This window comes from Spea bombifrons, chromosome 2 (assembly GCF_027358695.1).
Source record: "Spea bombifrons isolate aSpeBom1 chromosome 2, aSpeBom1.2.pri, whole genome shotgun sequence".
NCBI classification, from domain to species: domain Eukaryota; kingdom Metazoa; phylum Chordata; class Amphibia; order Anura; family Pelobatidae; genus Spea; species Spea bombifrons.
The window spans coordinates 32,504,977-32,530,288 of NC_071088.1; the positions used below are offsets into that span (position 1 = coordinate 32,504,977).

Below are 25,312 nucleotides of genomic sequence, written 5' to 3' on the forward strand. Positions count from 1 at the left end.
GCTGACTACAAGGAGTGCAGGTGGTAATACGTGACAGATGTGCGCTCAGAAATGGCAGTTCCATTAATCAGGAGTAAGTTAACAGATCTCAATGTGTGCCACAAATTCTAAGGTCAGGTGTGTAATTGTTATTTTTTTTTTAAAATAATTTATTGGCAAATTTCAAAGGAGAATGTATGTGTGCTGCAAAGAAAAAAATGGTCAGAACTTCTTTTATGTCTTTGATTTACCACTATTTTTTTACAGGGGTCAAATGTTTATTGCAACTGAAAGTACAAAACCTAAAACACACTATTACATATTAAAGGAAATGTCCAGACATTCATTTTATACAATAGCTTAATTATAACATAAGGACATACATAATACTTAGGGTTGATATGTTTCATTTATCATACTAATCAAATAGGATATGCTGTCATAACAAAAGTTCAACATATACTAGTGGGACTCAGTGAAGTAATTTCACATCAAGAATAGATGTGACAATTGGCAGTGAGCCTATCTGACAAGACATAAAATCTCTCCTAGACTTTCGAGGCACTTAGTCGCGAATGGTAAAACTTATTATTATTTTTTTTTCCCTGGTAGGTATATTTATTTTTAAAAGGTTTCAGGAATCCTTTAAAGACGCTATCAGGGATCTCGGTTAGTAAGAAATATGCAGCCAATTTTATGATGTCTGATTCAATCAATGATCTTCCTCATAAAATGGATTTACAGAAAATGAAAAGATAACAGTGGTATTTCTAAAAATATTTGATACTATATATATTAAAAGTATTTGAAAAATGAACCCTCTAACAGTATAAATGGTAAGCTGTTTCTGTATTTGTTTAAGTGGTGTTAGTAGGATGGATAATTGTTAATGTCATTTAGCAAATGTAGAGAAGGCAATCTAAATCCTCTAAGTCTTCTAATCTTTTTTGTGCAAATATTTTCTATTGTTTTAACAAAGACAAATATATTGTATTTTGTAAGAGTATACTTTGTAAACATAATAAAAAAATATAATGGACATTATTCAGTGAGAGACACAATATATAATATACTCAGTCCGGGACTAAACACTCCATTAGAGTTGAAGGGGAGCAGCACTGGGTGAGTAGGATTTTTGTTTGTTTCTGGGTCAGTTGTGTTCCTAGTTCTTCTTTCCACCAAGACACATTTTTGGGGAGGGTTTTTCACTAAGCGTTTCTAGTTTAGTAACTTTGTTTCCCAGTCTAGTCAGGTGGAAGTAAGCTCAATTGAAGTTGAAAGGAGGAGTAGCAGCCAATCACATATATGTTATCCAGCATTGATGTTTTGTTAGCATCAATGAAATCGGCCACTGCTTCAATAACTTAATTTGGAGTACTACTGGCATGTGCAAAAAAAGTTAACAGTTCGGGAGGGGTTAATTGAGAGAGAATTCTCATTTTCAAACTCAGTAATGAAATAATGCATGATTCAATGTGCATGCATTAAAATGCATTGGAGCCCATGCAAAATGGAGTTCCACGTCAATAAAAAAATTTAAATACAATTTTGTGGACTAGACTCTTCTTTAATATTAAATTGAAAAGTGTTCAGATCTGAACAAATCAAATTTTCTGGAAACGTTGCTTTCGATGGGAACCATGCAATTCCCAATTTGAAATGGATTGCTTTTCTATACAGTATAATTATGATTTCGCTAGTATATGTATATATATATATATAAAGTCCAAAATTAACAATTGCACTCCAAATGCCAAGTTTATGCCCGGTGCCAAATAGCTGTAGCAGTAAATAATATAAAGTCCAAAAATAGTTACCGGCACTCCAGGGACTTTCCAAATAACCAAAATTGATGTCCTGATGAAAGTCTGTAATAAACAAGACTGAAACGTTCACTTGAAAACCCAAGTTGTTTGTGTGGTTATTTGGAAAGTCCCTGGAGTGCCGGTAACTATTTTTGGACTTTATATATATATATATATATATATATATAATATTTGGGGTGAATTGATTAGAATTACGGATAAAATTATTCTTTTATCTGTTACTTCTAAAATACATACTGTACTACAGTGTAAAATAGCTGGCATTGTATCTGTTAATCATCAATGTATTCCTGCCAAATTTATAGTGGGTATATAACCTTCAAGTGATCAATATCATCTGGACAGCTTCTATATTTATATGAACAAACTGCTTTATAGTGAAATATTGTAACCTCTATAATTAGTTCAATATTATAACCAGTACCGATTGTGATGCTTTCATTATTTAGACTGCCCCATAGATATCCAGTAAATCATAAGGGTAATGCACCTGTGATGTACCAGACACTAAAACTAACAGATGTTAGTGGAGGTTTGCCAATGGTTTGCATATTACAGAAGATCTATATACGAAGCAGATTAATTACTTTTTTACCAAACAGTTGAGTTATTTGACCCATATACTCTGCCCCTGCCTGCTGTCTTTTTATATGTGTAGGGTGGCCTTGTACCTATTTCATACAATCTTAAGGGACCACTTCGGCTTTGTTTTCATTTAAAATTCATATTGGAGTCCATTTTACAGATTACACTTCTATGCATGTATTCTTAAACTGTCAGTGGGTGGGAAATATTAGGCAGCAAGTGATCATTTTGTCCTCAAAGTTGATGTGTTAGAAGCAGGAAAAATGGCAAGTGTAAGGATCTGAGCGACTTTGACAAGTGCCAAATTGTGATGGCTAGACGACTGTGTCAGAGCATCTCCAAAACTGCAGCTCTTGTGGGGTGTCCCCGGTCTGCAGTGGTCAGGACTATAAAAAGTGGTCCAAGTAAGGGAAAGAGGTAATCCGGCAACAAGGTCATGGGCATCCAAGGCTCATTAATGCACGTAGTCAGATCCAGCACACGAGCTGCTGTAGCTCAAATTGCTGAAAAAGTTAACACTTTTTCTGATAAGAAAGGTGTCAGAACACACAGTGCATCACTGTGTGTTGTGTATGGGCCTGCGTAGCCGCAGACCAGTCAGGGTACCCATGCATACCCCTATCCACTGCGGTAAACGCCTACAATGGGAACATTAACATAAGAACTGGACCACTGATCAATGGAAGAAAGTGGCCTGATGAATCACGCTTTCTTTACATCACAGATGGCTGGGTGCGTGTAGGTCACTTACCTGGAGAACACATGGCACCAGGATGCACTAGGCAAGCCGGCGGAGGCAGTGTGATGCTTTGGGCAATGTACTACTGGAAAACCTTGGGTCCTGCCATTCATGTGGATTTTACTTTGACCCATACCACCTACCTAAGCTTTGTTACAGACCATGTAGACCCTTTCATGGACGCGGTATTCCCTGGTGGCATTGGCCGCCCCGCCACACACACTTCTCCAAGAGTTCCAAAAATTGAGAACTTGTTTCTTGATACAAAGGTCAGAAGTTTAGTGAATTTAACCAATGTATTTTGTGTATGATGGAGTTTGTCCTTAACCACTATTTTTATTATTTTTAATAAAGAATACTACTTCCAACTCAAAAGGACAGCTATGGGCACTTGTTGTGTACCCAGCTATGCAAATGTATACCTGACCTGGTGAAAATAAACTTGTGTATTTACCCACCCCCCATGTTGGCTTTGCACTACACATCAAATTCTTGGCAAATTATATAGACGAGGTGATATTGATTTGAAATGGCAGCTGTGAACTATTTGAGGAATTCATTTAAAGCTAAATAGTAATGAAATTGGATTCCAACTTATTTCTGTCATTAACCCCAATGAGCTGTTACTTCTAGACTTGACCATCAAAAAAACTCCTCAGGGGACCATTTATACTTCTCTGCATTGCAAACAAACCACAACAAACAGGCTATTACATGAAGGGAATTTACATCCTGTCTCCCCCAAAAAGGTATTTAAGACTCTGCAGAAATTGTAATGATGACATGGATTTTAACAATAAGGGCAAATTGTTATAGGACCAATTCAACAAATCAACACACTCTCAGAGTAGAAAGAGACACCCTAATAAGTGAGTCCCACAAAAACCTGAGGCCAGTGCGGTCAGATGTATTGGTAACAAAGATTCTGCGCGCCAGTAGTTAAAGACATAATTATCAAATTGAACGTTAACCCCCCCCTTTGTGCAAGGTTACCCAGGAGAAACCATCTATTACACTAAGAAGGGGTCCAAACATAAGAGATAACTTAATCCATTCACTACTCACACCTACCCCACAAAAGACGATGTGGGGTGATATATCTCATAATGTGTATATGTTATAAATAAGAAATGTCCAAGTGAAAGTCAGTATAACACTTTAATTGCGTTATTACACTGTTGGAACAGACCTCTGAGAAGAAGAATATTAGAACACATTAACTTTATTAGAAATAAACCGGACACCCCGAGACATACCAGTAACTACCATAAAAATTATACATTCTGCCATAAATTTGTAGGCACAGAGATGTCCTCTCAGTTGGCATAAAAGACTCCCACAGAGGGAATCCTTTTGAATCTAATTCAAAACATTAGGGCCTGATGGGCTAAATGAAGGATTCAATTATACAGCATTTATATAGATGTCCCTCTATATACAACGGATCATATATAATCATCTGCACATCAAACATTCTCAATATTCCTTATTGTCCTAGGGAGTACTATATACCATACTCCATAATTAGTTTATTATCATTTATTATTTTTTACTTACTTTTTACATAACTTAAGTCAGAAATTCATGATTCTTTTTTTAAAGTAACTGAAAATACTGCTAATACAAATTATTTGATTACTATACATATCATTTTGAGATTCGGCCCCCTGGAATGGAAGTTGCAGACTGGAGTTCATAAGCACCCCAATGGAGAGCTTGTTAGGTTATATCCATGGCCAGCCATAGATGTTTTGGGGCCCTGTGCGGGCCACCCGTGTGATGACACTACCCCCATCATCCCCACCAGAGTCCCTTTGCCCTCTTGTTTTACTGATAAAGATCAAATAAAAAACACAAGGAAACAAAGCATTGTGTTCAGATTTGCGTTTTGTTAAATTATAAAAAAGTAGCAACACGTCTAGTAAGCATTCTTACTTTACATCAATTTTTCACACTTCCTAAAACGTTTGCACAGAACTGTATATATATATATATATATATATATATTACAGTGCATTTATTCCATGTCACTGACCCTCCTAGTAAACCCAGTTACCAGGTTACACATTCTGCACATTAACAAATGTTCATTCCAGCCCTGAAGTCATTTTTCATTCATAGTTCTCCTTAATCTCCATACAACAGTGATGTCCACACCAGTTCTTAAGGCTGTAATCCTTCCAGGATTTTTTTTCTCTCGATGAACTGACAGAATGGCTTAAGGGAGCTACTAGCTAAGCAGAAGTCCTGAATTCTAAGCATCCACGGAAGACACTTCCATAATCCTAGAGCTGTTTAATGCACTCTGGAGCCATGAAATTATTCTTCCATGTGGTATGTGGTAGGCATTAGAGAAAAGCAGTCCAGATGGCAGCCAGTGCATGGGAGATATATAGGTTATTATTCTTGACAACCAGTGGAAGGTATGTTTACTGGAACATATGCAATCACCATTGTGGTTGATGTAATGCAAAGGCAGTGATTGAAACTACAGACAAAATTAAGGTGTCTTTCAGGCAACATAATTAGAATGGTTTGGTGGATAGCAATTACTAATGTGGGGGGATTGGCATTATATTTCATTTGCATTTCAGTTTGGTTTATATTAAAAGCATAACTATAAAGCAATACTTGATAAGCAAGCCAATCCGGGAGCTAGTGTTCCTAGCAGATACTTAGTATCATTACAAAATATTCATCTGTAATAATAAAGGAAACATGTAATATTTTGAATGAATCCATGAATTTATGTTTCCTGCGGTCCCATTGTTGAACTCTACATATACCATGTTCTATACATCATTAGAACATGAATTGGTTGTGGATATCTTGAATCTAGAGAGTTTCTTCCGTTGCAAACCATTTCTCCAGTGCATGCTCTTTGGCTTTCTATACCTGCTTACAGCCCAGATTGCTGACCTTGGACATACCTGCTATACTCGTGACACAGGGAGCATTTGATACACCGCTACGCAATGACATTTATGAATATATACATTCTCTGTGGTATTCATTTTGGTTCCAGTAGGTGTTTTCTTTGTTGTTACAAATCAACATTTGGTATCTGTTAGGAGCAAAAGCATAATTATCAAGAACTACTTTATACTTATGTTTTCTGACTATTATACATATTGATTGTTTATACCACATAAAATTAAAGTGTCACCTATATTAAATAACATTAAAAATATGCACACACTTGTCTACAATTGTAAATAGGGATGTTCTGTCTTATTTATTGGTATCATAGGACGACATTTAAGCTTAAACTATTATCTGTATATATTGCAGGCAAACTGAAGAACATTAAAAGAAAAGTGTAAAATGTCAAAGTGAAAGTCAGTATAAAACTTTAATTGCATAATTACACTGAAGAGCATGCTTTTCAAGACTCCACTGCAGAGTGCAACACTCCTCATATGACTCAAACAGCCATGGTTTCAGGTCAGGAGTCCAAGTAAGTCTTTGGACTGCTCCTTTCTTGTCCCCAAGGGCAACATATTCAGCCATTTTCTCGTGAATTTGCATAGTTGCACTGAACTATCTGTGTCTATTCCTTTTCAAAATGAGGTTGAATCCTCGTGTCCTGAAACATCACATGGTATGTAGACCATGAATGGTAACTCTTAAAGAGACCTGTACCTGCAGCCCAGACCTCTACCTCCATTACTCTGCACATTTTTAGCGTACCCCTGACAGCTCTTCAGGGGCCTGGGACAGCTTCCTCTTTTGCCCCTAGTTAAATATGGTCATCCCTGTTCTTTCTCCCTTTCCATCAATGGGTTTTATGTTTGTCCCTCTTTAAAACAGTTGTGGCAGTTGCCCTGTACCTGGACTAACCTTAGGGGCCCACACGAGATCTCACTTGGACCCCCTCAACAACTGCTATAATCTGAAGGCCATGCAGCCACCAACTGAAACCTCTCCGTTAATAGTTCTTGTATTTACCTTGGCCTCTTTTATACCTAGGTGTGATTGATGAAACACAAGAGGGATAGTCCCAAAACAGGATCTTATCACAGGTCCTATATTGTTTCAAGAAGACCCTGTTTGTAAGAAGCACATTTTTTTCATATTTTTTTAGTCTAGACTTGTGTCAGCAGTTTTATTACTCTGTTTCTTGGCATGATTATTTCTGTACTATAACTCACTATAATAGCGTATTATAAAGCGACTTCAATAACATCTCAAAGAGCTGGTTCCACAAGCTTTATTTGAACGTCTAAAATACTACATTATGATACATGCATCACTAAATTGCTCTAAATATTAACTGACGTAAATCAATCAGTACGTGGATTCTTTGCAACATGAAAAATATAACTATTTGTACTTAAAGATAATTAATGACATTAAATCTGGCTCCATGTAAAGCAGGTATAATTATAGAGAAAAATCCCTTAATGGTTTTTGTCTCTTTGTTTCCACCAGAAAAAGGATTTAGATTGATTTAACTTAATCAAAGTTGTGTTACTTAATGTGGAAATGCTTGATTAACTGAACGTACCGTGCTGAAGCAGACATTAATCTAATTTAATGGCTTCAAGTTGGTTATATGTTTTTTTCAAAAATGTTTTAAAACTTACCGACATAAATATTAAAGTGTAATGTTTAGGGGGTTTTAAAACCATTCTCGCAAAATTAGAATAAGCCGATAGCATCTCCATGACAGGGAACCGTTAAATGTTGAGTACCCAACTTTTCAGCCTGATTTCATTATTTATTATGTGGTTCTTTTGTAAATAAGGTTTATTTATTTTGTTGTTGTGTTTTGACCTTGAGTTGAAATCTGTTTTGTCCATTTCTATTACGTATACCAACCTCAAACTATTTTGTGTATGTACTGAAGCATAGTACTGTCTTTAAAAGTGTACAACAAGATATTTGCTCAGAAGAAGAAATAATTAAGTGTGGAAGACACTCTTAATGGCCTATTCACTAAAAAGACAGTTGACAGGCAAGTTTTCTGGTGAGTTATGGTTTCTACATCTTGACTTCTCTATACTCTATAAAGGTCCAATACATGTGTGTTTAAATAGCACAAAGAGCTTAGCCAGCCCTGTTTAGAGTACAGTCCAACCAATGAGGTTTCTCCAAAGTCTCCTTACACGTTGAACTATTCATTATTCAGGGCATACTCAGCCCTTCTAGCTGAAGAAAGATGCCGCTGTTGGTATTTCATAATGAATTGTGAAGCAAAGGAGCTTTCCTGCAAATGCACTAAAAACAGACTAAAGCTAATACCGCCGGGGGCCAAAAATAGAGCCGGCATAGATATATGGACACTAGTAAGTATGTGGAGGAATGCACACAGCTCCAGAAATTCCTGATGAATGAATCTCAAAGTTTGAGATTTCAGATTCTTCATGATCATTATGTGGTGCCAAACCTTTGGTCTTAACATTGCCTATTCAGAGGAACAACAGCAATACATTTTTTAGCTATCTTGGGAATAGGAAAATGAATTACTTATACTTCCATAAGGCTTTTGTAGAAAGTTTCTTATAATTATGTGACAGATCTAAGATCCCATAATTAGAACAAATCTAACTGGCAAGTATTATCACTCAAACTCTAGACATGAGTTGGCTTTATTTAGAAGAGTTTCATAAATTACCATTTTTTTAAATAAGAAATTGCAGCAGCCTTTTAGAAAAGAGACCTGGAGTTAATTAATGTTGAACTATTAGGCTTCCACTTTTATAGTTTCTTAAATGTAAGTCATGGCTTAAACCAGTGACTTCCTCTTTTAGATTAAAGATGAATGAGCTGACACTCAGATTAAGAAAATAGGAAATGTCAGAAGATACATTAGGCTTCTATTATTAAATGGTGTTAACAAGCAGAATACAGAGTCATATGAGTATAAATTGGCTTTTAACAGATCAAACAGTTTACGAGAGAATATAGACTTAGACACGCACAGTATGTTTGGTCTTTTTTCATTAAATCATATTATATATAAAGAAAATGCAAACTACAAGCCCTCACATGCATACATGTATAACATATGAGCAGTTGTTGGTCAAAGGGGCTCACAGTACATTAATTTCACTCCAACCATGGAATCAACACAAGTGATTGACAGGTTAAACAAATTACCATCATGTGGTACAGGAAGCCACATTTTCCTGTCTACACCCTCAGCCTGTAGATTCTCTGCTGTAGAATTCTACTTAAACTATGATCTTCTAGAAATGTTTAAAGCGTATAATAACGTTCTAGTACATGTTGCCGTAGATCAATAGAGAGAGTAGTAGGATCTTCTGGAAACGACAAAAAATGGAATGCCATTTCAGTTTACCTTTTTTGATTCCCACCCATATACTTGCTTTTCAGATCTCGATTTGGCACTTAAAAACTACAAATGGTATATGTGTGTATATGTTTTTTTTTTTTAAACTGTTAAATTTTTTGTTACTTTCACAATGTGCTGAAATATTACCACATATTTAACCAATCCCCTGCTAAATCAGATAATTTAGAAGAAGGCCTGGATGTAACAGTTTTGTATGTATTTGTAAATTCATTAGCAGATATAAAAATAGAGGAAATTAAATGACATTAAAAATAATTATAGTTGTATGTATTTTGTAGCACTAAAAGCGAATTGGTAGAATAGGTTATTTAAAAAATATATACTATTTATCAATCTCAAATAATATATTTCAAAAATCTGTGTTTCGGATAGGTAGATCATATAGAAATATGGGATTAAACACATCTTTTTGTATTTTACAATGTATAGAGGTGAATGAACTTTTATCATGTCCGTTAATAGGATCCCACAGACATAAGTGGTCTGCTAATTGCTTGTCTTTAGAACAGGAAAGGTTGAGGAAGTTCTGATACAAAAGATTCCCTTTTAACAGACTGGAATATGCCAAAAAATATGACTGGGTACCCCTTTCTCCAAACATTTCTCTACTGTCTGCGTATTATCTCTTTCAAATTGAAACGCTTTGTCATATTACAAAAACATCGTTTTATCTCTTAGGTGATTGTCAGGTCATGTGAAAAATGTTGCATTGCTTTTACCTTATCATTTACTTAACTATATTGATTTTGGCGGGCATCACTTCCTCTAGAAAATGTATAGTTTTTCCTTTAGACACATGCCAGGATTGGAAAACCTAACATTTTGCTGATCAAGAATGGTAATTTAAACCTACCAAGGTTTTGGAATCCTAAGATAATGTGGCTCTTCAGTATGATGATTTGAGTAATAAATAAAAACATTACTTTTTTAACAAATATACGTTTATATTGCTTATATAGTCAGCATTTATGGTACATACATATAGCACAAACACAGGATTCAGATATTTACAAAAGTTTGCTCATATTTTAATGATTAGCTAATATTAGTACACTGTTTATGCATGTTTTAGTACTATCCCTACTGTTAACTACACAAAAAATCATAGTTGTATTTGTAATATAATTATCAACTTGATTTAAAAAGAAATATTTCATTTTGTGGTAAAACTTTCGAGCAATTATTAATCAAATTGTGCATTACACCATTCCTCACTGGAATTTAGAATTTCTGAAGCTTTCAAGTCATTTCTATATAAACATGATCATGGCTTTTAGAAGTATGGAAAGTATTAAACCGGGCTATTTGAAGTAGGGAAGGTGATCTATTTTGATTATTGGAAACCATTTCATACCCAACCATACAGGATGTTACTATCGAGAGGTACATTGACTAAACTTTGTATTTTAGTTAAGTATTGTTTGAATGATTATGTGCTTTAAAATTTAAGATATAGGAAATGTAGCCTAAATTGTAAATATGTTTAATTCCACATAGGGTGAAATTTAAACACATGTATAAAAGTAGAGAATGTGCAAGAATGTTCTGCTTTTGAAATAAAAATGATAACATACAATATGTGTAAATAGTAGGGAGCATTATGTATACTATACAGTCTAGGCTAAATAAATCAATAGATACAATCTGTTATTTTTTAACTAAGAATACAAAGTTATAGAATATTAATTTAAAATACCGTATTTCCCCATGCAGAAGACATACGTTTTTTAGAAAAATGTGGGGTCTAAAAATTAGGTGCATCTTATACAGTGGTGGTAGATTTTTTTTTTACATTTTTTTTGCTAAAAAGGGGGCCGGAGAGAGGACCTGCTGCTTACCTGTTTTGCTCAGCAGCATCTCTTACTCCGTCGCGGCTGCACAGGAACCCAGTGGAGTCACGTGAATGCACATCGCATCACATGACTCCGCTCAGTTCCTGTTCCAGCTTGAGCAAAGCAGAGGGGAAACAGCGCCCCCCACGGAAGTCTGCGAGCGGCAGCAGATCTACAGTTCAGGTAAGGTCGGGGAGTAAATTAATGTGTGTGTGTGTGTGTGGTAGTATGGATCCGTGTATAGGGGGCCCAGGGAGGCTGAAAGTGATGTGCATGTACTGGCTGCCTGAGCATGATAGGAGTGCGATTGCTAACAATTGCTGGCAGCTAACATCAATCACACTCATATCATTCCCAGGCAGCCAGTACAATAACTTTATGTAATATATATATTTTTATTTCGGCCCCCAAAATTAAGGAGCGTCTTATACTTGGGGAAATACGGTAATCGAGTTCCAGAAAAGAAATTGCTCTATAGAAGCAATTATTGAGTGCCTGATTAGCCTCTAATATTTTCTTCAGTCTTTTCAATATTGGTATCACTGGTGTAACTAAAGGGGTAACCCCTGCAACCCCTTCTTCCTGTCTCCCCATGCCAGTTCAAAATTCTTTAGAAAAGGCCCTTCCGACCTGCACTGCACCGATCCTGGTTGGACGTGCCCTTTCTTTTGACCCGGCACGGCGCGGTGAACCCCAGACTGCCGCACAGTGTGCGTGAGCAGCCAGAAGGAAAGCTGCAGGAGCAGTGAGAGGTAAGCGGGGGCGGGAGATGGGATACATGTATATGTGTATATACAGTCTAGGCTAAATAAATCAATAGATTTATATATATATATATATATATATATATATATATATATATATATATACATATATATATATATATATGGATGTGTACTTGTGTGTGTGTGTGAGAACATGCATGTGTGATTGTGTGTGTATGAGCATGAATGTGTCATTGTGTAAGTGGAGTGAGATGGAGTGTGTGTAATTTGTGTAAGTGTGTTTACATATGTTGTATATTGGAAGGGGCAAAGAAGGCACAGACCAGTTGTGTGGGGGAAATAATGGCAGGTATGAATATCCCACATTTCATTTGAACCCCTCATCTCCTGCTGTTACCCCTGTTGACCCCCTGGTATGAATATCGCATATTTCATTTGAACCCCTCATCTCCTGCTGTTACCCCTGTTTTCCACCCAGGAAGTCTGTATCCTGCCTGTCTCCATACCCTGCTTCTATCAAAGGGTTACATTTAATGCCCTCTAGTCTAGCTTAATTGCATTTGTTAGCCAAGGTGTGAAACATCTGCCTCCTGTATGCAATTACCTTATCTGACCACTTGTGAGGCAGCCCAATAAATTCCCAGGCCTCACTTGGAAACAAGCTTGCTTGGAAACATGGCTGATGTGGCCTTACCCCACGTGGCTTCATCATAAGTGGCTATTTCAGCGTTAACCTGGCGTTAAACTGGAGGGAAACAACATACCAGGTACCACTGCAGAAAGCGGCTACAACGCATCAACGGAACCAGATCAACAGCAGTCCTCTCCTATTGTTACACTTCCCCTCAACCACCGACTAGATTGCAAGCTCGCAAGAGCAGGGCCCTCTTCTCCTTTTATACCAGTTTGTTATTGTGTGTGTTTCTGTATGTGAAATTGTTCTACTGACTGTAACAGCGCTGCGGAATCTGCCGGCGCTTTATAAATAAATGTAATGTAATGGGGCATTTTGTTTGCATCAAGGCCCTGTGGTTTTTAGTTACACTCCTGATTGTTATTTAGGGGATACAGACACATTGAATTTGACAGCATTTAAGAACCATTTGGCCCATTTAGTCTGCCTGTTTTTCATGATGCAAAGACTAAAACCTTAACCAGTCCTTGGTTTCGTCATAGATCCAGGATAACCATATGCCTATTCCATGCAAGTTAAATAATATGCTTCCTGTTATGAGATGAACAATGATCATTTAACACTGAGCGTGGTTAGCTTACTTGCTACTGTTGTCAAACAAATCTTAACTTTACAGACACAACCGTTCTCAATGTAAGGAGGTTAATATTCACAACATTCTTGGTGGTCTAAAATAATAGTTTTTATCTGAACTATGTATGTTTCTGGAACAGATTTTAAAACACTGACAATAATCCGCATAAACATGTTGCTGGTAACCACAGATGTAAACAATATGGGTCAATGGATATGAAGTAAACACTAAGGCTTTGTGTCCTATACTATATTTCCTTTTCTCTGTGTTTTCTGGCTATGATTGTTTTTTTAAGCAAATGAACAATAATTTTATATTATAATCATAAAATGTAACTTTACATGTGGAGAGTTTATTTATTCTATTGATATTTCACTTGAATGTTTTTTTTTGTTTTTTTTTTACTTTTCTTCCAAAATCTTTGTGCTGTACTATTTCCAGTGTTAGTTGAACGATCAGTTGTAAAAAAAATAGTCAGTCTCTGATTTATTGTTTCAGTTGATGCGAGATCATGAACCCATATGCCCAAAACAGACATATTCCAAACTCAAAATTAAACCAAATGTCCCAGATAATGCGTGCCTTAAAAGGAAATCATTATGTAATTTAAAGCACACTGTGGAAAAATGTAGACGGCTTAATGGCAGTCCTGCCTTTTAGAGTGATTAACAAACTTCACAATTAATTCAAACAAATGTAATGTTTTTGTGCATTACATTCAGTTTTCTACATAGTAATGTTACACTAAACCTAATTTATCTGCTGACCTAGAGGACACATAGGTGTATAAGGCCCTTGCTAATTGATTCAGGATAGAGCTTGTTACGTTCTTTCTCCATAGTCAGGGTCTCCCTTGGAGAATAAATCCCAGGCATTAAATGGCTTACACAAGGAAGTAACAAATTGGTTTGATCAGGTTGATTGGGAAAATGTAACATTAGATAAACATGTACATAAAGAAAATATGCAGCAGTCAAAATCACTGTATTTCATAAAAACCAGAACACTTATTAATGGGGTGGGAGTTGTGCTACCAGAAAAAGGGTAAGTTCCAAAAGAAATAATTTCTCTCTCTCTCTCTCTCTCTCTCTCTCTCATGGGATCTGAATCAATGACAAGACTAAGGACCGATTAAAGTTTGAGTCCTTACATCAGGAAAAAGGGGCAGACTAAATGGGCCGAATGGTTCTTATCTAACATCAAGTTCTAGGTTTTTATATTTGGAATTCGATCATCCTACCAACAGACAACACATCATTAAGGCCAAATGTCAGTTTTTTAAAACTGTAATAGGAATATAAAAAGTCAATTAAGTATAACGCAAAGGTGTTTTTTTTTTTTTACATGTAAGGAAAGTTTATTACATAAACATTATGTACAAATTCTAACATGGAAATGTCTAACATAAGATTATTTACATTTAGAAATTTCTTTACAAAATTTTCTTTACACAGTTTTTTTTTTAAAATTTTATAAACTTATCACTGGGAGACACAAATGAAAGGTTTTCTTTGTTACATATATAAATAAATACATGCTTGCCAAGACTTATCAGAAACATGATTTCCACATCCAATAAGATGCAGGTTTCACCTGCTTACATTTCCGTATTTTATGGAAGAAAACAGATTTTGTTTTTGTGATGTATAACGCTATATAGGAAATTTGACCCAAATCATGCCAACAAATGACCGGAATTCTGACATGCAAAAAAACACATATAACAGCAATAATACTTTACAACTTAAATAAAATGTTACGTTTGCTACATGCAACATTTTATTCACACCGTGGCAATGTCTACAATTCTTCGTTGTGCATACACAGAAATACAGAACACATGTACATATGTAATGTCAACAAAAATGGTACTAGGAGAAAAAGGGGGGGGGAATAATAAATAACAGATACAAAGGGAAAGGTGGAGGTTTCACTAAAGAAATACAATTTTATTACAAGTTTTCCAAAATTAAAGGATCATATTTTGCAGTTAGATGTTTATATTGTTCATATATGTCTACTGAAAAAATAAAGTAATTAAAATCATCAAAAACATGTATTGTTAACAAAATACAGCACATAGATGATGTTCTTAAATGTTCTTACAATTAATTAAATATAAATGTTTTATACCAACATCCTAATATATGTATAATATCACGTGACTAAGAAACAACTGCTAGGGTTGGCTTGCTCAGTATGCACTACTTTACAGAGGGTATTTTTTGTTATTTTTTTTAAAGAAATAGTTAAAATGCATGAATTAAAAAGAGAGAACATGAGTACATATCTCATTTAAAGTGTCCAGCTGTACTGACTTGTCCAGCTGTACTGACTTAAGAGAACAATTTTCATAAAGCTAAAAAATATGGTCCATATTTGAGTTAATCATCTGCGTGGTACCATAATATCCCTAGTAATTACGCCATTTAGCGAACATAATTTTCAACTAGAATTCACCTCATCACAGAGGCATTATTGTAACATGTTTCACCATGCGTTATGTATGTATACTTCAAAGCTCTTTAGTTCAGAATGTTACAATGCGTAACTTTGTTGAGTTTTTGTTTTCATAGATTGTTTAATCTGGATGTTATTTTCTCGCAAACTTGCAACAATCCAACCAAAAAAAAGGTTCTGTTAATATTTAGGTACACATTTGTAAATGCCATTTGTATAAAGGAGTGTTCACGTGATATATATAAATATATATTAAATTTCATAAACCAAAACAAAATTATTAAGCATTATACAATAAATGTGTATTTTTTTTCATCCAATTCCTACTCAATTGTGTGAAACAAGGTATATAAAAAAAATGACTTAAAATTGTTAATTATTTCAAACTATGCTGAATTCCACTCATCAGACTGAAAATATAGTAACATATTTGTAACTCTTGTTGAGATCTTAAGTCATTGGAATGAGTGCTATATAAATTTCATTATGGTTTCTCAATGAATATACTTTGTATGACATTCACTTATATTATTGCTTTAATTTGCCTCCTCTTCTTAACCTAAATAACTATAATATGTTTTATTTACAATATATATTATTCACAGACAAAATTGTTGAGTGCCATAAGGGTATTCAATATAGTGAGGTGTTTACCACTTTGGCCTAGGGTCAACTACAAAGAATATTGGTACACATTAAAAACATGCTATTCACTGCACCTTTGAAATCTATGTGAAACATGAATGATAGGGAAAAACAAACTGGTATATTGAATATTCTCCTTCGGTAGGCTTTAAGGAGGTTCTACACACGGAAAGAAAATTATTCTCCAGCGTACTTTTTCTCCCTATTATCATGAAGTTAAAGTCTTCTGATAAAACATTATTCCTCCATGTCAGTTCCATGCTTTCCACTTCCATGCAAAGTTCTTCTTAGATCGAACAAAAACTGGCCTCAGATTTTTTCTGGGGACGGTTTGTAGTGGTGTGAATGGTGCTGCTTGAGGTGTGGCCCTTAAAAAAAGAAAGGAACATATTTTCATTAGAAATGGAAAAAAAAAGAAAGAAAAAATACACAATTTGTAAATATTATACACCATTACATACGATAAATATATTCTATCATTCTAATGTCGTATTTTGCCACACTATATGTAGAGATTAAAACCGAGAGTACAGATTTCTTTGATCATTTTGGTTTAAGAAAACACATATTCTACTTTCTACTATATATATATATATATATATATATATATATATATATATATATATATACTATAGCATGCACTTTTACTTAAGCCTAAATCTATAAATATAAATTACAATTACGTTAGAAAAGGTACTGCATTTCAACAATGAGAATATAGAAAAATAATAACATTGGAGTTCATACACTAATAGTATGATATCCTTGTCATAGGGAAGAGGTGATGAAGTTAAAAGTCCAGACAGGAAGGTCCGGAAGCTTGCAGTATGCGTTTTAATACAATATACATGTTACATGTATGTTTTGTGTGCCTTTATGGGGTGTGTATGGGTAATAATCCTGTATGGGGTTTTGGTTCTATTGAATCTGCTTAATGGCTCAAACCCCAGAACTTATATATGTCTAGACAGGGATGGGCAGAAGGTTTCAAAGTTAGATTCAGAAGAGGGCATTGAATGGTTTTGCAGACATAACATGATTAATCAAAAAACATTTATTTAAATTTGCAAATTACATCTTTGCTATTTAACTGGTCTACCCTTAAAACAAAGCAGTGAAACAGTATTTAAAATATAACATCCAGAAACATTGCAACACAAAGTGCATTTGAGCCATTTCATAGAACATGACTTAGATATCATGTTCTCCTGGCTGAAAATAGTTTAATATTAAAGTTGGTATTATTTCAGAACGGCAAGTGTACGATAAGCTTTTTGATGGATTGCACAAGGATCGTCTCCCATAAAAAGATGACAAAACGTAGTTTCCAGCTCCCTCGCTTTACTGCTTGTGTGCACTCAACGCAAAATGAAGAATGTAAACGGTGGGAGGAATTTAACAACAAACACAACTTTGGTCTTAATTGCCAATTACTCCGCTTTTTTTTTTCTATGCAGCTGTGGATGATAATGGTACAAACACTCTCCCCTAGCCAAACTGTTTTTACTTTCTGAGTCTGCCTTGTGTTTAAGGATTCCAAGATGTCAAAGGTTGCTTAAGAACATATCTGGGTATTTTCTTCAGCTGCTTCTAAATTCATAAAGCTTCCTTCTAAATAGATTTCTACTGCATAAATCAGAGGTTTTCTTAATGCAGGGATTTGAGCATTTTATAACCCTAATCAAACCTAAATAGTTGTAAAACAGCTGCTATAACAACTATTTAGTGCTTGGTCTTGTCTTATTTTTAAGGATATCTATCCCATGCATGTTTAAATTCCTTCACTGTATTAACCTCTATCGCTTCCGTTGGAAGAATTTCACTCTTCTTTTTTACTTATATAATTGTGAATGCTGGGATATACAGAGAAAGATTATTCTAGCAATTCCTACAGAAAACATTCTTAACCAGGTTTAATTTCACTTTATAACTGCACCAATTGATACCAACCAATGCAATGGTCAGTAGAAACATGCTTCTATGGTGATGATACTTTTAGAATTTTGCACCAGAATCGGTCTTTGTGTAGGTAAAATGAAAAATAAACTTACGGTGAGGTAACGGCGGCAGCAAATCTGGCGTTCGGAAAGACTTTATTGTTGCAGGCCCTTCTCCTCCTGTTGTCAGTACCTGAACTTCTAATCTGTAAAGCATTGATGGTCTAAGGTTGTGAACTGTAAGAACATAATGGTCCTGTGTGACAAGAAGAGATTGTACATGTTAAATAAAACTATATAAAATTATAAAAGAAGATCAGTAAATAAAAATGAAATTAGCCCTTATACATACTTCATTATTATTATTAGTATTATTAATTTCATAATAAATAATAGGGATGAAATACTGCCAAAAAGATAAATATCTTACCGCTGGCAGTATTTGGGACTGGGAAATGATACTGTTCGGCAAACTGTTCTGCCTACTTTCTGTTGTAACCTCTGCCCATGTGACTTGGAAGCCAGTCATAGGCTGATGAAGATGCACTTTGGAAAATTTCCATGTAAAGTGACCAGTGATGTTTCCATTGAGGACATCAAATGCGGCAGAGAGGTTTTCTGGTTTTGCCAAAACTTTGGACACCACTTGCCCTGCAAAGACGAATATCAAAACATTATCAGCATGCTAAACATACATACAAGGAGAGTTATGGAAATTTTGCAAATGGATTCTCTGTATATTTAATTGGTGCAGATGGGCAGAAATATGGGGTATTTTTATTACTTCCATAAAGCTTTTTTTTTTTCAAGAACAAAACGCCAAGTCGCACAAACAGTAATATTGGACTGTTTTTTAATCTCTTGCAAGTAATTTATACATGGCTCGTGGATTTCATCCATACCCAAGACTGCAAAAGAGAGACATATTTAGCTAAACAAAATGTGTGCCATGGGGCTTTGCCAGACTTTTGTCTGCATGTTTAATAGAAATTGTTTTTATACTTAAAGCAACTGTTTTGAAGGTTTTTCCAGTTCGCTCTGAAAACGAGTTAACTCCCTGCGAGTAGAATGATGACTATGTGCGGTTATGCCAACACGAAAAGCCCCTACCAATATCTGGCAAGACTTCACAAACGTTTCACTGAATTGCAGTAAACTTCAATGTGAAATCTCTGCAAAACCAACAAAGTATGAAAGACTGCTAACTAAACTTCAACACCTCACTATATACAAAGAAAGTCTTTATTTGTTCTAAGTCTTTAAGATTTAAAACATCAATTGGAAACGTTTGCCAATATACATTATTTGATTGACCGAGACAGATCTGCCCTGAAGAGTTTACATTCCAATGGGATACGAGGGAATCCACTGCAATAACATCAAAGCCAGAATGGTTTATTTTGTATTGGCGGATACAACAATTGTGGAGAATGGTTACAACCAGGTGGTTTTCTTTTTTAAACCCTGGGGTTTGTGTAGAGACTTTAACGTGAACTCTGGCAGCTTACTCTTAAACGTAACTTTGTACTAACACCACCTAAGGACGTTCCAAAATATCTGAGCCATTTACCTTAAACAGGACTAAAAAACTCTATGAATAACAATATACACACACTCCAGTCCAAGTGTGTTAGTGGCTCACATACGCTTGTTCTCGAATAAGGACCATAACCAAGGAACTCTTGACTGAAACTTTATATTTCCTAAGAAATACCTTACTGCTTCACATGACAGATAGTTTGTTTGGAAATATGCTACCAAAACAGCAAAAACATAGACTATGTTTAATAAAATACTACTCCATATAAGGCAAAGGAGGAAATATATATATATATATATATATATATATATATGTGTGTGTGTGTGTGTGTGTGTGTGTGTTATTCTTGACAACCTGGTGGCTATATGTACAATTGAAAGTAAATGTCACCATTTTATTTTTGACATATCGTCAATACCTATTATTATTTGTAGTTAATATTTCAATATTAAGTTATTCTGATTTTCTGTCTCTGACGTGCACCAAACGCATAACTAGAGCACAAATAGACCTTAATATCGCATGATCCCTCAGCAAAGTCTACATTCAAACACTGCTGTCCGCCAAAGTAAAACCTCCTAGACAGTGTTTTAGCAGACTGTGAGTAAGCCTTTAGCAACAGAGAAGACTCACAAGCGTGCAATCCTTCTGTAAAGCTACTATTGTACAATTATCATTTTGTAGAAAGATCATGGCTACAAAATACAGCAAAGAAGAATATAATAGGAGGTCATTTTTGTATTACTACTTAACTACTTAAAAAAAATCTCTCTAGGTAAGAGTACTGGGACTGGAGAGAATCTAAAACAAACTGGTCACTATTATTGTGTGTAGCTACATGTATGGTTATAAAATACCGTATTTTTCGCTCCATAAGACGCAGTTTTTTTCCTCCCAAAGTAGGATGAAAAATCAGCCGCGTCTTATGGAGCGAAGATGCAGGCAGGGAGGGGGGGGGCAACGATATACCGTATTTATCGGCGTATAACACGCACTTTTTTAACTAAAATCAGTTTAATTAGCTTAAACCCTACCTGCGTGTTATACGCCGATAAATCCGGGGTCGCAACTGAGGCAGGCGGCGGCGGCCGCCAGCAGAGGAGTCCTGGATTTCTGCCAGTCAGGGGGGCCCAAGGGGTGCCGAGCGGTTGCTGAAGACAACCGCTCGGCAACTCTCGGGCCCCCCTGCCTGACAGATATACAGGAATCCTTTGCTGGCGGCGGCCACCGCCGCCACCGCCGCCTGCCTCAGCGCTTCAACTCCTGTGTTGGAAGCGTTTGTCTCGGGTGCCGGCGCTTTACGTTGGGCGCCGGCATATGACGTCAGACGCCGGCGCTCAGCAGTGAAGCGCCGGCACCCGAGACAAACGCCTCACGCTTCCAACACAGGAGTTTAAGGTAAGTGACCGGGGCGGGGGGGGGAGATCCTGAGAAGGGGGGGTTAGGGAGTTAGAGGGGAGATCCTGAGAAGGGGGGTTAGGGAGTTAGAGGGGAGATCCTGAGAAGGGGGGTTAGGGAGGGAGGTCTTACTGTGTGTGTGTGTGTCTTACTGTGTTTGTGTGTGTGTGTGTCTTACTGTGTGTGTGTGTCTTACTGTGTGTGTGTGTCTTACTGTGTGTGTGTGTGTCTTACTGTGTCTGTGTGTGTCTTACTGTGTCTGTGTGTGTCTTACTGTGTCTGTGTGTGTCTTACTGTGTTCATAGCTTATTCAGTTATTGTAATAAATATTTTAGCCCATTTTTTAGCTCAAAATATTTTTTCCTTTTTTTTCTCCTCTAAAATCTAGGTGCGTCTTATCAGCAGGTGCGTCTTATAGAGCGAAAAATACGGTAATTAAAAAGTAAATGAATAAAATGTTTTTTCATATGTTTTGCTTATTTAATGAGCCTATTTTTCATATATTTATATATTTCTTCTACAGTTCGTTACATTCCCTCGAATTGCTTGTCGCTATACTGCTATTGTCACTCAGTTTTGTCTAGATGGAAATGCTTTGCCCTTTCCCACACCATTAGCAAGTTTTCAAACCTTTTACACTAATTAGACATCACATCCCAATCCTAATAGACGAATCCAGGAGGAGGTTGGGTAAGAATAACTCATACAATAATGGTGAAAAACACATTTCCAAGGATACAAGTGTCAGTAGCTGTTGTTTTTTTTTTCTTCTGGGAATTTTTACCGGTTCTAGGCGATGACACCTCTTTTTTAATTTGATAAATGAAACATAAATAATACCATAATTGTGTGATTTTTTCCCTTATTATTGTAATGTGCTAGAAATAAAGCACCCTTCCCATCAATTTCATACCGTTCAATGCAAACTAATTAATGTAAAAGAAAGTGATCTGTCTCAAGGTACAGTATAACAAAACGTAATAAATAGTAGTAATTAAAGGTGTGCCAGGCATTTCCTTACCGCCATCCGTTGGACAGTTTATATGTTTGTGGTTTTTCCCTTTCAGAGCTGAACATGGAGGAGTCGTGAAGAAGATACTTTCAGCCTTCACATGTCCTTTGGATCTTGCTGGTTGGATGGTAACTTTGTACTTGCAGGAAAACATTAGCGCAGGTAGTATTATATGGTGATCCTGTTTAAGAAAATAGAATTAATGAAGAATTAGTTTTTTTTAAGAGACACGTGCCCATTATTTCTTCTACATGCGCAATACAAAAATGTGCATCTAGCTGAATGCTAGACAAGCCATACATCTGAGATCCATTTTTAATTCACAACGCATAGAAAGAAAGAGTTTAATCATCACGATAAAAAAAAATGTTCATGAAATCATACAATTACAGCTAAAAATCATCTCCTGGTTTCAGCTATATTGGAACCTGAATAAGAAAATCGGTATTACACGATAGAAGGACAAAATAGGCCAAGAAGAGGCTCCATTATCACTCAACATTTACCCATCTGTGTACGTTTGCATTTAAAATGAAGTCTGGCATTTCGGGAATGCCAAAATATTTTCGGCCTCTATCGGAACTTTCCATTTGAAACTTTCTGAAATAGATAGTATATTGTCCACAAGTCTATGGTGTGGCTTAAGTAATGATTAATTTGTAACAAAAACTAGAGATATTTTATGTTTCAGTAAAAAAAAAGTAAAAGATCTGTAATTTTGTACAGCGATATATTTATCATTGTACGTAGAATCCAGTAGGTAGGGTAGGTTTTAAGGGAAAACTTTTGATTGTCTGGATTTGCTCTTGGTATTGGTTTTGTAGATTTTTGTGTTAAGAAATAATACAAGATATTGTAGAATATTACACTATACTATACTATGGAAAGATCAAACTATGAAAGAACTGTTTGAAAAATGTATCCTAGAATATTAAATCCAGTCCAAGACGTTTTCTGTACAGGAATAAACTGTCCGCCAGCATTCTATGGTAAGTAAGAGGTGTTTTCTTCCCAGTAAGGGTGGTTACTAAAATGAAATAATATTTCTGGAATTCTTCAATGTGGATTATGAATCACCTGGGTTGTATCGCATCAAAGCTGACAACTTCTAAAAGAAACCGAAATTCCCATGACACGATAGCCTCTTTGTAACACGGTGTGAATGTGAATGTTAATCCAAACAAAACAAGTGAGAAGGCAGACATAATCCAGCATAAAAGGCCAGTTTAGGATACATCTAGCAACTTCTTTCAAAATACCCTGTTGGTTTACTAATCAGATCCAGTTTCAACACTGGAAGCATGAAGGAATTATTTTGTTTTCAGGTATGAAGCCATCACAAAACATTATTTAGTACTGAGGTCAAATATATTGAAGAGCACATGAAACGTATACATTTTTTGTTTCACTAAACTAAATCTGGTACAGTAGGATCAATGGATATGAAAAACACACAGTTTGCAGGTCACTTTGCTGCTGTGTATAGTAATAATTAATTACAAGTATGCATTCGTCACAAAACTACGATGTCATACTCATCTATGAATACACATCTTCCATGTACTTAATTGTATCTAATAATCTTTACCTCTCTTCTAATCTCTACCGTTAAAGCTCATGAGTTCTCAAGGGCTGCCTCTATCCGTTGGAATAGCCTTATTGCTTAAACGTTATTTCTCACTCCCAAGGGGTTTGCCCCTTGGATAGGATTTGTCATGGAACCCTCCACGACTTGGGACTGGGGGGGGCGCTTGGAGGCTGGAATGCATTACATACTTCCAGAAAGAAACAGTGGACACTAATTGCAGTGCAATATCTGATTCCCTTTGTGTGGATCTATGTTTAAGTCACCCTGTACCTAATTAGGGGTACAGGGTGGTAACAGTGAGAGAGCCGGAGCTCTCTAGATCCCAGTTCCCCTCTTCCGCCTGCCTGTCTGACCAGTATTATTGGTTCTGATGGCAGGATTGTGTAAGTTTGTGTGGTTTTCTGTTATAACTAATTTGCATATGATTTACATATGGTGGCGTAACTCAACACCAGCCTATTGAAAGGCTCTTGGAGGCTCTTGTTAGTGATTGTTTCCTCAATAAAGTTAGTTCTTGTCAGGGCCGTAAAGTAGGGCCGCAGAGGTTCCCAAAGAGCTATGTTTCCTGCTGTCTTCGATGCCAGTCCAGCGTGACGGTTAAAGTTTCATGTTCCCGTGCTCGTCTGGTGGGTGTACCCAGTCGGGATACAGGTAGTTCCTGTCACAGGATTCCTATTAACTTCTTAGACTCCGCCCCAAACACACTTGTATAGGACACTCCCTTGGGTGTCGCTTCCTCCATCTTTATGTACCCTTTATAAGCTGTCTATAGTCATTAGTACTTTGCCTGTTCTATGGGTTAGATATATGAGCTTAGTGTGCTTCCAGTGTTTTGATTTAGACTGTCCCCTGCTAGTGTCTTTGGGGGACATGGCTGTTATTGGTAAAGATCAGTACCTAAAGTGAGTTTAGCTCCTTTTTGAATTTCTACCAAGTCCAGATGGCCGCACAACCCCAAAGGCTCAACCTGAGGGGAACGTGGCTGTTAGCGAAGAATAGCATACCTAGTGTTACGTATCTCTTCATAGAGCATCCAGTCCTTGAAACCATTTGTTTCAGGAAACCTATTACACAACAGTCCTCTCCCTCAACTACCTCTGCTTCACCGTGCCTAGCCTCACTACATACCCTCTTGCACTTTAGTAAGTCTGTACATTTGTCTAGTAATATTATTTATTCAGTCAATGTTTATACTTAATAAGGCTGGTCCACCTCAAACATTTGCACTTTTAAAATAGCATCAGTACCTTATAAATTGTAAGATTTACATTCTTACCATTGTACGGCACTGTGAACGATAATGGTGCTATATAAATCTATTAGTAGTAGTACTACTATTAATAATAATAATTATAAACATTTATAAACATTTTCAACAGGACAATATCCTGGAAGATGAAGTTGCAAGGAAAGCATGATTAGGACTTATATTAACTATTCTACTAAAGCTTACTAAAGA

The 25,312-nt window shown here is 36.1% G+C and overlaps 1 protein-coding gene across 1 annotated transcript in view; it reads right to left on the reverse strand.

Moving 5' to 3' along the window:
* Positions 1-16,577: 16,577 nt before the first annotated feature.
* ANOS1 (anosmin 1) overlaps positions 16,578-25,312 on the reverse strand; it is a 72,717-nt gene continuing 63,982 nt past the window's right edge. The window contains exons 11-14 of the mRNA XM_053457402.1: positions 22,275-22,446; positions 18,746-18,966; positions 18,430-18,571; positions 16,578-16,746 (exon numbers count right to left, since the gene is read on the reverse strand). Coding sequence (XP_053313377.1) covers positions 16,688-16,746; positions 18,430-18,571; positions 18,746-18,966; positions 22,275-22,446 — 594 coding nt within the window. The 3' untranslated portion in view covers positions 16,578-16,687. The remainder of the gene's footprint in view (positions 16,747-18,429; positions 18,572-18,745; positions 18,967-22,274; positions 22,447-25,312) is intronic.